General features: G+C 38.2%; 2 protein-coding genes across 2 annotated transcripts; both read left to right on the top strand.

Annotated features, from left to right (window-relative positions):
* Positions 1–970: 970 nt before the first annotated feature.
* On the top strand, positions 971–2,616 carry BDF20DRAFT_839700 (uncharacterized protein; the record flags this gene model as incomplete). Its single annotated transcript, XM_053079310.1, has 3 exons — positions 971–1,049; positions 2,094–2,199; positions 2,271–2,616. The coding sequence occupies 3 exons, from the start codon at positions 971–973 to the stop codon at positions 2,614–2,616; spliced, it is 531 nt and encodes a 176-aa protein (XP_052932064.1).
* A 2,305-nt stretch (positions 2,617–4,921) lies between these two features.
* On the top strand, positions 4,922–5,600 carry BDF20DRAFT_839699 (uncharacterized protein; the record flags this gene model as incomplete). The annotated part of the gene is made up of 4 exons (XM_053079309.1): positions 4,922–4,938; positions 5,017–5,153; positions 5,223–5,441; positions 5,539–5,600. 4 exons carry the CDS (start codon positions 4,922–4,924, stop codon positions 5,598–5,600), a joined length of 435 nt encoding a protein of 144 aa, XP_052932063.1.
* Between the last annotated feature and the right edge of the window lie 8,948 nt (positions 5,601–14,548).

The following is a 14,548-nucleotide window of genomic DNA, read 5'->3' as shown; positions in this document are numbered from 1 at the left end:
AACCCTAACCCTAACCCTAACCCTAACCCTAACCCTAACCCTAACCCTAACCCTAACCCTAACCCTAACCCTAACCCTAACCCTAACCCTAACCCTAATTAGTTAGCTAGTCCCAACCCTATGGCGGCCCGAACCCCCTGCCTGGCCCCGGGCTGCGCCCGTGCCCACACGCCCCAAACCATGACGAACCGCCGATCTTTTTTTCAACTGGGTATTCTAATGATTTTTCAATCGTTAAGAACACTTTAAAGATAATATAAATATCGTTCCATATGCTTCTTACATACTTATCTTTTTACATTCAATAATATTATTCAACTATAATGCACATGTATAAAGCTATCGAATCTTTACATATTTACCTTTTTTAAAAAAATTAGTAAATATGATGTTCAAAAAAACTAACATTCCATTATTTTCAGTTGTATTTTCTATTCTCTTGCCTTTTTTATTTTGTAAGTGATCATTACGTTCAATATTATTACCCTTTCTATACATTGTATTCATTTTTTATGAAATATGACGATTTGGTAGCTCTACAATATCAAAATTTGGATATCGCTCCTTACTTTTACGTTCTGTATCATCACTATTTTCTGACTTTCTTTATCATTTCTATTTCTATTCGGTTGTCTCATATACTATATTTTACAAAGCTTTTAATATAAACTATATTAATATAAATCATATCCGTTTCTTTGAATTCTTATATCATTTTGCAATATACGTTGTCTAAATTTCTTGAAAAGTACATTGGCCTTTATCATATTCTGAATATACAATTGGGAATTTTTTTTGTTTAAATTTTTCGTCAAGTTCAAAAACGTTTCGCGCACCAAAATATATGCGTGCAAAAAAATAAAAGATACCCCTGGGAATCGAACACCGGTTCACACATTAAGTACTTTGCAAAATACCACAACACTACGGAATAATTTCTGATCGCATATATTTTTCAAGCATATCATCGATGACTGCCTGTAAAAATGAGTTGTCAATGGCTATTTTTGTCAATAAAACTGTATGTACTGATGTGAAGTATATCTCAAGTAAGTAAACTTAGAAAATCTGAAGATATATAGTCGTTTCATATGTGTTGTGCATCTTTTTGAACTCACGTCAAGTATAGTGTATACGCAATATACTGCAGTGTATATCTTATTATATAGTTTCATCCTTATCCATTGTCTGAATAGACTCTAATAAACCTACCACAAGTTTTTAAAGGCTTTCGTTTCGTCTTCTACGGTACTCTGTCTATTGCTATCTGTCTATTGCTATATTTTATCCATACACAACAGATATAAATACACAGATGAGAAATTTTTGTTGGATTAATCATAATTGTTCTGACACATTTATGGCTCAAGATTATATCAATCATTATAAGAATCGATAGTCACCTATTTAGCATATTGTAGTAATGTACACTTAGTCGTATGTTGGCACAATTATGTCTGGAAAGCATTTTTACTTAGCAGTCCAAAGCTAGAAAGCAATTTTTCCACTAGTAAATTGTGTTAGAGCTGGCGAAAAGGTCACTAGCAGGCTATGCACCAATGCCTACACATCTCTAGAGAGCCATAGAACAGTCAGATCAATGAATAGATAGCAGCATTGTATTCAGCGTGTTTTGCGCATTTGAAAACGGTATTATAGTGCTAGGTTAGCTTCAATAATGGCTGAGTTATAAGTCTCTTATCGGCGCTGAGAAAACCTATGCCACTGATTGTAAGACTTTTGAAGCTCCGTTTCCCCCAATTTTGTCAAACCCCAGGGGTTCAAGTAGTATCATTCGAAAGCCCTTGCTTCAGGCTTTCAGATGCACTTTTCAAATCCAAAAACCCGAAACGGAACACTATCATATAGCGAGGCCCGAGGCCCTAGCTAGCCCGGGCTGCGCCCGTGCCCACACGCCCCAAACCACGAGGAAACGCCGATCTTTTGAAGTTTAAGGCATGCATCGTAATCTACTTTTTAAGGGCTTTCGATTGATATAAGTTTCATCCGCTGATCTTTTTTTCGACTGGGTATTCTTGAGCAGGTTAAAGCACCTTTGTGTGCTGTATGTTGGGTTAATGACGTCGTTAAAGGCTATACAAGCAATGCGGAACATCCGCTGAACCGATGTCCACTACTTCGAGATTGTTGTCTCAAGTGCGGAGGGCCACATTTTGCCAATCAATGTCATATTTATAGGTGAGTTCTTCATCTTCAATAGAGTTAAAATAGGCATTATCTTCCCGAGCTAATCTTTATAAGTTGTTTAGGGAAATCCTCAAGATTCGGAATCGCATCTGTTACTTTTGCTTCATGTATTTGGAACGAAAAGAAACATTTGCTCTGCACTATGGTCCATCAAACCGAAATTGTCCGTCACATGCTCGCGATAGAGTAATCGTAGTCTGCTATGAATTATTTCGCTTGAGCCAAAGGAGTCATAAGTTTAAGAGTGTTCTGAAAGAGAGTTTAATTGACATTCGTCTCGAAAATGAGAGTGAATTCACCTCTTGGTTGCTGACAGAAGATGACTTTAATCAACTACTCAATTATATCAACTTGTTATCATTTTTTTATGGCTATTCGTATAATGATAGTATTCATTCACTATTTTAAAAAGCTATGCTTCAGTAATCAGTATGATATTATTAATAAGTAGACTTAGTTAAAGCTACAATAAATTAGACCCTTTGACGCTCTCAACACTTACTGTATATCTTTTAGTATATCTAATGTTGAGAAGACTGGTCTTCCATCGTCCTGCACGTTCTTTATGATCCGGAGAGCTTGTACGCTGTCAACATTTTCGCCATTCAAGATTGTTGGCCCTAACGTCAGATCAAACGACAATGCACAAGCATCGTTCCAAATAAAGCTGACCGTTTGATGTTCTGATGAAGCTTTTTATAAAGTGCAAATAGAGAGAAGAAGGTCAACAAAGTATATAGTTCATGGGATTCATGTGTATTCTTTGAATGGGTACGTCTGCTACAGTGACTCACAAAAGTGTTACAATGTTTTTAAAAATTTTAATTTTTCGACTTTTTCATGCATTCTTCCCCTTGAGCACATACTTAAGCACTGATTTTTTTTTGCGATATGGAAAGTAGTAGTTCTAAGCTATTCAGTGATATAGCTTGTGTTAGGATTCATATACATTTGCTTGAGCACATTCGACATTCTAATCGCTCATCTCGACATTCGCAATCTGTAGAAATTCAGATGGTTGAAATGATGAATGTTTACAGAGCCTTCTTTCCCCAGGATTTTTCGAATTTATTGAGTTTCAGCAATCTATCAGGGGTCAATTTAATGTTGAGTATCATGTTTTGTCAAACTTGTACCTTTTTGCTTTTCGATTAGCTACATTACTTTACCCATTCACAAAAACCGCAACATTAGACAAATCTCAACATGCGTCCCGTACCTTACGATAAAAAAAATGTTATTTTAGCTAGACTGCGTACAGGAGAGTCTCATAGAAGTATCGCCAAAAGTTTAAAGGTATCCAACGTCACTGTTGGTAGAATCGCTAAAGCTAATGACATTGCATGCAACGAAAAGACCGGCCGTCCTAGGTTAATCTCGGATCGTCTCGAGAGAATGATCGCAAGATCGTTCTACTTAGGGCAGTTCATAACAGCAGTTGATGCTGCCAGGAACCTGCGGGGTCAAGGAGTAGATATTTCTCCACAGACCATACGTAGGGTCCTGAAAAGATCCGATTTCGATTCAACGATTAGAAAATCAGCATTGCCATTAACGAATGATCGAAGAAAGGATCGGTTGAAATGGGCGAAAGCCCACAAACACTGGACGGTTGATGATTGGAAGAAAGTCGTTTTTAGCGACGAGACCAAAATCAATCGTCTTGGATCGGATGGGAAACAGTGGACTTGGGTAAAGAAGGGAGAACCCCTCAAGGAGCACAACGTCAACTACAAGTATAAAGGCGGAGGTGGCAGCCTCATATTGTGGAGCTGCTTCACTCAACATGGTCCTGGCTTCATTGCCAAGATACAGGGGGGAATGGACTCGCAATTATATTGCGAGATTCTGAAAGGCGACTTCATGGATACACTAAAGGATTATGGCCTGAAATTGAAGGACGTTATCCTTCAACAGGATAATGATCCTAAACATACGTCCCAATATACCAAAAAATTCTTTAAAAAGCACAAGATAAATGTTCTAGATTGGCCTTCTTATTCACCAGACTTGAACCCAATCGAAAACTTATGGTTTTACCTGAAGTGCAAGCTAGCTGCTTATGACACCCTACCCAAGAATATGGACGAACTCTGGCAAAGAGTAGGAGACGTATGGTACAATAAAGTTACAGCCGATTTATGCCTAAAACATATCGAAAGCATGCCAAAAAGAATTGAAGCTGTTATAAAAGCCAAAGGTGGTCAAACAAAGTACTAACTGCACGTTTAAATAAATCTGACTATCACAAAAATGAAAATTTTACGCATATGCAAATTAAGCTCTATAGTTTAAGTAATTCCAAAGAACGCTAATATGTTTGAAAGTTATATCATTAGAAACCCAACAATATATACTTTCTAATGATATTAGTTTGGAGGGGGGTTTATTAATCATATCAGGTGCAATAGTGATTTGAATTGGAAATTTGTTTGATTTTGTAAAACATTGTAACACTTTTGTGAGTCACTGTAGTAATAAGAGAATTTCTTCTGTAATGTGGCTTTTGTGGCTTAAATTAATGGCTGAAAAATTTTTCAATCATTTTTTTTTTCTTTTTTCTCTTCTTATTTTCTTTTTTAACCCATCGATCCATCCATCCATCTATCTATACTTCGAAACAAAGTAAGTAAATGGGAGCTTTCAAGATGAAAACAAAGGACTAATGAGCGCACTTGTCATGCATTCTTTTAGACAACCGTTCTTTACAAAAATGCAAGCTGATAATAGGTATATCATAAAAAGTGGCACCAAAACCGTTTTACAGAACAGCTTTGCTTAAAGAATCTCACTATTCCTACTAAATAGTAAATATGCACACGACGAATGCTGCGAATTGCAATTGAAGATGTTCAAGAGAGAAATGGAAAGCTCAAAAGACATGGAAGCTTCCGAAAAGGACGGTATCCTCACTGCAGTTCAACATTTGTTGACGATGCCAATTGGTAAAATGAACATCGTTAAGAAATATTGAGTTATGGCTGAATACTAATAGTTTTCTGAAACCATAATAGGCACAGTAAAGACAATAGTAGCTTCTTTGGATAAAGCCTTTTCCACTGATGAAGCAGTTCCTGCTAATGTTAGCGATGTTGAACAATGCAGCCGTCCTAATGAACCAACAGTAGTCATATCAGCTCCCAGCAAACGTAAAAGACGCACAGCAAAGAAGAGAAAGATGCTCTCTTATTCGGACATAGCAAAGGACTATTTGGTAGCTTCTGGTGTTGCAGGTATTACAGTATACAGTAGTGGCATATTGAGAAGAAGCAACAATCGTCTTATTCATTATCCATATGTATATATATCATAGCTGTACAACATGCAAAGGAAAACGTCGCAAGTACAAAAAGTTCAGTCATTGCCAAACTGGAGATGCTTCTCAATGGTAGACTGTGTGGTATTCGCTAGTTTTAATTATGAAGTAAAAGGTAAAGAATAACACAAGAGAAAATAAACACGAAAGCTTAACGAAATCAAACCACCGTCTTTATTTCTCTTTCAAAAACAAACTAAAGAAAAAGAAAAGAAAACTAAAATTACTGCTATTAATAAAGACTTATTGTGTTTGCTGTCTACGAAATGATTGTATCGGGATCTATAGCTGACACTGATGTATTATGGTCAAATAATACTCAGTGAATCAGAGGTTTCCGTAAAAGAATAGGTCTTCGGCTAAAGTAAAGTATATGGCCACCGCCTGAAAATGCGTTTTCTCGAGGAGTTGAAACCTTCCTAAAAAGGAAGGTGTCGGAGTTTGGAGTTCAAAATGTTTGTGTAACCATGAATTTTTAGCAACTAGAATACTGTAGGACTGGATCGTTGAAGGTCTGGTGTTGGTTAAGAATTTTTTCGTGGAGTTACAGCGGTAAATGTGTGTAGCCATCGATGGAAGGCACAAATATGTACCGTTGGCTTTTTTAACGTTTTTTCGGAGACAGATTGGCTTAAAATTCTGCGAATTTATCGGTTTATATAGTTGACAAGTTATGACTCATAATGAGTTAATCGAATTTTATTGGTTTAGGTAGTTGACAAGTTATGACTCATAATGAGTTAATCGAATTTTATTGGTTTAGGTAGTTGACAAGTTATGACTCATAATGAGTTAATCGAATTTTATTGGTTTAGGTAGTTGACAAGTTATGACTCATAATGAGTTAATCGAATTTTATTGGTTTAGGTAGTTGACAAGTTATGACTCATAATGAGTTAATCGAATTTTATTGGTTTAGGTAGTTGACAAGTTATGACTCATAATGAGTTAATCGAATTTTATTGGTTTAGGTAGTTGACAAGTTATGACTCATAATGAGTTAATCGAATTTTATTGGTTTAGGCAAGTTATGACTCATTATGACTTGGAAGCTGCTGGAAAAAAGTATAAAAGGAGGGCTTTTTTCGGGATATTCTCAAAATTATCTCTACTTTATCATCTTTTCTTAGTCATGTCTTATTTACCACGTTGGCGAATCCCTAACTACTCTGCAAGCGGCCGTCCTTCCACTCAAACTAGTAATGTTAATGCTCAGGGCGTTGGTGCTGGATCTTTTCAGGGTAGCTCTACTGAATCTCTTCGGTCAAATGCTTCAGTGATAAACTTGTTATCTTCCGATGACTCTTCATTTGGTAATTCGCAGGCAGATGTGTCTATGATGTCAGCGCGGCGTTCTTCAATTGGGCCATTTAGTTCAAACATTGCAATGGACGAGACATTCTTCTTCGAATCGGACAGGCGTTCCCATATTGATAGTATCCCACCATCAGCATCATCATCATCGTCATCATCATCATTCTTACCTCAACAAGATCGACCTCGTACAGCTAGTGGAGTTGAATTGCCTGGTCCAATACCTTTGACTGACTTACCAACGATCGAACTATGGTCCAGAAGGGTCAATAAAAAGATGATATCAATTTTTGAGCTGTCAGAGTTGGTTGGAACCGTAGACAAGGCCGTTAGGTAGGTTTAAGAGAATTGACGCCGTAATTATAGTCTTTATTTACTGAAAATTGCGGTTTCTTTACTGTATTTTAGGTTTTTACTCGAACAGCGAATCTTGTATGATTATGATCCAATCACCAGAAACAGAGCAAATATTGTTTGCGTGAATGGTTATCCAATGACGTTCACTTATAACCAAGGCCGTGGTTACGTATGGCGTTGCCACAAGTATGACTGTTGCAACAAAAGTCGGTGTTCTGCTCTTGTCCATTCTTTTTTTGCTGAACGCAAGTTACCTCTTCATCATCAACTAATAATTCTTTATCTTTGGTTAAACGGTGCACCGCGCAAGACTATTTGTGATATAACAGATACCAGCAGGCCAACTGTTAAAGGTATACTAGATGGTTTCTGTCAGGTTATGCAACACGATTTTCTAAATAGTCAGCATGAAGAACTGGATGAGAATGAAGAAGATGACAGCATCATCGACATGGAAACTATTGCGCCCGAAGAACGTCATACGTATAACAATGAGAATAAGATTGGTAACGTATTTCAGAGTTTAGTTACATAAAAGTTGTTGCTACGTTGGTGGACGCGTTATCTCACCTAAATTTTTATGTTCTCGGTATACTGTATGACAGGTGGCTATACTCCTGATGGCGAGTCCATTATTGTTGAAATAGACGAGAGTAAGTTTGGCAAGAGGAAGTACAATAATGGCCATCGTGTGGAAGGCGTCTGGGTTATCGGTGGTGTAGAACGTACAAATAAACGGAAGCTATTTTTGGTTACAGTGCCCAATCGTAATAGTGAGACTATCGCTAGGGTTATTCGACGTTATGTGAATCGTGGGTCCACCATTTATACCGACTTTTGGCGTGGCTATCTATGCATTTCTGATTTGGGTCGTAATTTCACGCATCAACGCGTTAACCATGAAGAGGGTTATGTATCAATGGATGGCACCTGTACGAATACCATCGAGGGTAATTTCGAATTAGCAATAGATTTGTAACAGTATAGTAGCATAGTAATTTATATTACCTTCTTGATAGGCACCTGGAATGGAATCAAGATCCGTTGTTTTCCTCGTCAGCGTACAAAGCGGAATATGCCCTGGGTATTGCTTCAATTCATCTGGCGTAGAAAATATTATGGTGATTTGTTTAGTGGACTGTTGAAGACCTTGCGTGATGTTGAGTATGATCGTCGTACTGTTCAGGGTGCATTCATTACCCAAGTTGTTTTCGAAGGAGAGGATAATCTTCGTGGTCCTTCTTCCACTGACTCGGATACAAGTGATAGCAGCAGTAGTGATAGCAGTAGCAGCGAAAGCGAAAGTGATTTTGAAGAAGACCTTAATTATGATAATGGAAGCAGAATCAACATAGAAGGAGATAATAGAGTAGCACCACGAAGTCAACCATTTCAATTTCTCCGTAGAAGCCGTCGTATAGCTAATCGTTCTTCCTCATCATAACTTGTTATTAATAAAGCTCCTTTTTCTGAATCGTCGTCTCACTTTTTACTAGACTGTTTAGGAAATTAAACATTTTATTCACATCTCTAAAGTATTACGTGTTTTGAAGAACATCGTGCGATTCTATACCTCTATTTCTATGCTTTTTCAATATAAAAATAATTATCTTTTGACAAACCCTTCATTTTCGAACAAAGAGAGTTCATTTTCAAACGTTCTTTAATTTGTTAAGGCATATCTCCATGTATATGCATCGCACAGCCTCCATATAGGGCGCATTCTATTTGCAAAGTACTCAAGATACTAAAACCCCAACGTTACACAAACATTTTGAACTCCAAACTCCGACACCTTCCTTTTTAGGAAGGTTTCAACTCCTCGAGAAAACGCATTTTCAGGCGGTGGCCATATACTTTACTTTAGCCATAGTACAGTTAACGGGGCGGATAATTGCGCATTTGGGTGGGGACCATCTATACCCTATGGCCAGAGAATGGGATTCAGCTAGTTGTAACATAGACCTAACTTCACGAGGTGTTCCAATTAGTGCAACATCATCAGCATATAATAAACAATTGATGGCAGTGGGAGAAGGTAGTGCCTCAGGATCAGGTTGCGACATTAACCAGGGAGCTGGTAAAGGAACGGATGAGGAGATGGATTGAACGGTTGGGGTGGATGTCGAAGCAGTGGAGCGCAGTAGAGGTGCCAATGAGTTAATGTAAATGGAGTATAGGTGGGGGCTGAGGACAGAACCCTGTAGTACTGTTGTATCCAACAGCATATTACTCTTGGATTATTACATAATACTGAAATAAGAGATTGCGGATCCTTATGAAGGTTAGAATAACCGTGAGTGATAGGTTTGTTAGAACAATTCTTTTCTTTAGCGGAAGAATATTTCATCTGTATATCCGAGACAACATTGGATGAGTAATTGACTTCATTTAGAAATAAGATATTATAGTATTTGGATTTGATTAAATCAGATAACTTTATTTAGCACATCAAACCACAATACATAAATCTAATCTATTTAAGCTATTATCTTCTAACTTGTTGATCCTTACTTTAACCCTTTACATTCTGACAGAATTCAATAAGACTGAAACGTAGACGTCGGCAGAATTAAGGAAGAGTTTATCCTGTCCGTCACGTTAGTTATAATGAAACTGCTGAAGTACGGGTCAAAGGAACCTTTAGTTAGATCAACCCACTTACCTCCTGTCACCGATCCAATCGGTCAAGGCACCGCTATAGCATGATGAACCGTGCAGTAACAATTGGGTATGTCTTTTCTTTTATCATCAAGGCATCTTGTACCTAAGAGTCTCGATAGAAAAAGTTTTTTACAATATCCACAAATATAAATAGAAGTACTTTTTTCCTACATGGTTTTTGTCTTCATTCTTAATTGAGTTCTTTATCAGAATATTCCAGCGAATAAAAGAAGATAACTTGGTCTTCACTGATTTCCTTTTTGTTTTCTTTTCCTTTATACTTTTATCTGATCGTATACAACATTTTTTTCAGTGAATCACTCAAGATGTCTATCGAGAATATTGTCACTGATTCGAAGGCTGCTGGTGAAGTAGTCAAGAACTCTGCTGCTGCTCTTGGTGGATCTTCTACAGGTGAAGGTGACTCTACGCAAGTAGTAATTGAAGAAGAAGGTGTAGATGCAATGTGCATCGTGGACGACGACGGTGATGGAAACTCTCCAGCCCTGAGCGCTGGTACTGGTGTGATGGATGACACGTCATTTGTCGTAAACACAATTGAAGACTTTCGCAAGGAGCTGGTAGAAGACATCAGCAAACTGTCTCGTGCTCGTGCAATCGGTGATATGGAAGCGTTTGATGCTGCGATGGTTAAAATGGACAAAACTCGCAGAGCAATTCATAGCTTGGAAGCGAATGCAGCTCTGTTGAGGAAGGGTTCTGAAGACATTTCGTCTGTTGGTAGTGGCACAAGTAGACTCTTTGACCCTGTTGGTGAGAAACGTGGTTTAACGCTGAACCGCAGAGACCTTCCGAAGTTCCAATTGAGTTCTGACGTATTTAAACGTTATCCCGGTGAAGAGGTGTTCGAGTCGGTTGACCATTATTTACGAACCTTTGAACAGATCATTAGATCTTCCTCAATTAGAGACATTGAACGCTACTGGAATGACCTCATCCCTTTGTGCCTTCCCCCCGGTGACGCTGCATGGGTAGACAAGACGCTTTTGAAGTGTACTAGCTGGTCCGATGCGAAGGTGGAGTTCCGGAAGTATTACGGATCAAGAACTGCAAAACGTCGCTTTGTTGAGCAGGTCTACACTATGAACATGGCGCCGAAGGACAACATTATTGATTATTCCAGGAGATTTCTCCAGATGATGCATGAGGCGGGCATCCCCAGCACGGATGAAGGCGTGGCCGATCGATTTTTAACTTCCTTGCTTCCTCCCGTTCAAACGGTACTACGTCTGTCAATGGCTACGAATAAGGATGAAAAGTGGACCGTTGAGAAGCTTAGTGAACTCGCTAGAGATGTATTAGGTGACGACCAAACCACCTATGGCTTTGCCACTGCTCTCTTGCCAGGTGGTGCTACGAAACCTTATACAGCTTCCATGCCATATCAAGGAGGGGATAGACTTAGCAAAAGAATGAAGTTGAAAGAGGTCAGCAAAGGTGGCCATGGTAGCTCTTCTTCTGGTACTACTGCAAGTAACAGGTTTTTCTGCAAGCGACACGGACAAAATGCTACACATAGCACCGACACTTGTTTCTCGTTGAAGAACGAACAAGAAAAGAAGAACAAGGTGAAGAAATTTGAGCAAGCAAAGAAGGAAGGCAAGTGCTATAAGTGTGGTGAAAGGTACGGTCCGGGTCATGTTTGCAGGAAGCCAACCACCGTTTTGGCGGTCAGAGGAGGAGACGACACAACTGAGCCCACTGTGGATAATGATTTGACCATTGAGTCAATTGAACAAATGGAGCAAGAGCTTAAAATGGTTCCCGTTGCTGCGGAGGACACTTTTATGACTGATGCCTACAATTGTAAGTCCAATGTTACTTCTAATTATATTGCACGTAAGAATCCATTAAATCTAATGACTCCTATTAAAATAGAGGGCAAGGTCTTGATGGGTCAGATTGATACAGGCAGTAATATAAGTTTCATTAATACCAATAGTTTAAAACATTTATCCATAAATAAAGTTTATTCATTGAATGGTACTTACAATATGTTAAATGATAAGAATAATGTTCCCCGTATTGGTAAGACTGACTTGTTGAGAGTTGGCTATACGAATGGTATTGAGTTCAAACATTCTTTTGAAGTTATGAAATTCAATGAGCATTTTGATTTTGATGTGCTTTTGGGTGTGGACATTCTACCTAAGTTGAACATTTCTCTTCATGGTGTTGCTTGTAAGTTAAATAATCCAGAAGAAATGGCGAAACAGTTTGATAATGTCAATCATGAATTCGATGTTGAACACCTTCCAGATTCTTCTCCTGCTGGAACTCCTATTGAGAGAAAGAAATTTATGGATGCTATTAGTAAAGCACTTCAAGCTAATGCTAACATTCCTGAGACATCATCTTGTCCAATCCCAGAATCTGTGGTACGTCTTCCTACTCCTCCTGATGCAACTGCATACAGAAGACAGTATCCAATTCCAATTGCGCTGAGACCTGTTTTAATTGAGCAAGTGCAAAAGTGGTTGAAAACGGGAACAATTGTCAAATGTAGAACAAATACAACTTTTAATAGTCCATTGTTGCTGGTACCGAAGAAATCCAAAACCGGAGAAATAACTGGACATCGTGTTTGTCTTGATGTACGTTTGCTGAATAAAATTCTGCCTCCATCATTTAATTATCCTATTCCATTGATTAAGGATATTTTTAAGAATCTGCAAGGCAAGAAATATTTCACAACGATTGATTTGTCAAATGCATACCATCGTTTCGAGGTGACTGAAGAAGATCGACATAAGTTGACTTTTACACATTTAGATGGCAATCAGTATCAGTTTGTAAAAGCATGCTTTGGTTTAAAGTTTTTGACATCACAATTCCAAAAGGTACTCACTATTTTATTTTCAGACCTGAGATGTGTGCAGAACTTTGTTGATGATTGCGTAGTTGCCAGTGATACAATTGAGCAACACATTATCGATGTCAAAGCAGTTATTGAAAGGTTGAATAAGGCGAATCTTATTCTGAATGCTGATAAGTGCAGTTGGATGCAACATTCTGTGCGTTTATTGGGATTTGTTGTGGATGCTACTGGTTCTCGAGTTGATCCAAGCAAAAGAACAAATGTTCAGACTTGGGCTAAACCAAAGACCGCTAAGCAAGTACAGTCATTTTTGGGGTTAATCAACTATTTTAGAGATTACATCCCTAAAGTCGCTGACGTTACTGCTCCTTTGAGTTCCATTAGTCATGCTGCTAATGTTGAACAATTGTGGGGTCCAGAACAGGATAGATCCTTCCAAGCACTGAAAGACATTTTACAATCGAATGTCGTGTTACGTTATCCAGACATTTCTAAACCTTTCTTTGTTGCCACTGATGCTAGTCAATTTGCTATTTCAGGTTTGTTATTTCAAAAAGATGATACAGGTCGTGATTTGTATGTCAGTTTTATTTCACAGACACTATCCCCATCCCAACGTAATTGGAGTACTACCAAGCGTGAATTATTCGCTGTTGTTACCGCACTAAAGAAATTCAAGGAATATCTTTGGGGTCGTAAGTTTACGGTTTACACTGATCATAAGAGTTTAATCTACTTACACACTCAAAAGGTGATGAATCCTATGTTGATTGGTTGGATGGAAACTTTACTTGATTACGATTTTGACGTTGTGCACGTTCCAGGCATTGACAATCGCTTAGCCGATTTATTAAGCCGCTTATATCCACCTCAAATTGAGAGTGAACATAAGCTGGGGGAGAATAGAAGCTTCCCTAGACTTAAGAAATGGGTTAATAAGAAACGTGTCGCTAAACGCAAAGTATATAGTCAAGATAAAAGAATTAATATACTAGCAACTAAATTGGTCGAAAATAAGAACAAACCTGTTGAATATATCAGTCCTCCTGAAGAAGAGAGACAACAATTACTGATCGACATACACAACCTCGGACATGCAGCCAGTGTATATATGGTCAGAGATCTTCATGATCAAGGTTTCCATTGGAACACTATGACAGAAGAGGCGAAAGCAGTATGTGCAGCTTGTAAAGAATGTCAAAAGCACAATATTGTACAAAGAGGCTACCATCCCATCACGAATATTGTGAGTTATAGACCCTTTGATGAAATAAGTATGGATCTTGTTGGACCGCTTCCCGCTAGTGCTGATGGCCACATGTATATTCTAGTCGTAGTTTGTATGTGCACGAAATATTTGATTATTCGACCTTTGCCTAACAAACATTCAGACACTCTTGCAAGGACTTTGGTAAAGATTTTCGCTGATTACGGTTTGCCACGTTTGATGAGATCTGATAACGGTACTGAATTCAAGAACTCACTGATGGACAATATCTGTAAACATCTTCACATTCAGAGAAACTATAATACACCTTTGTATGCACAGTCTAATGGACATGTCGAAGCTTATTGCAAAATTGTAATGAACACTCTTCGTAAAATGATAAGAGGCAATACAAGAGATTGGGATCTATTTGTTCCTATGGTCCAACTCTGCGCAAATAGGCAAATTAAGAATAAAACAATGAGTGCTCCTTTCTCTTTGATGTTTGCAAGAAGAGTAAACTTACCAGATGACTATACTAATGGCGAAAGATACCCCATCTTAAATAGTACGACCACTTTGAAAGAATTGGAGGATCAAATCGAAAAAATGGAAAGTATAGTATTTCCTGCGATTGCGGAAA

This window comes from Mycotypha africana, assembly GCF_025528875.1.
Source record: "Mycotypha africana strain NRRL 2978 chromosome Unknown BDF20scaffold_12, whole genome shotgun sequence".
Classification (NCBI taxonomy): Eukaryota; Fungi; Mucoromycota; class Mucoromycetes; order Mucorales; family Mycotyphaceae; genus Mycotypha; species Mycotypha africana.
Note: the sequence above shows the minus strand (reverse complement) of the source record. Positions and strands in the feature narration are given on the sequence as shown.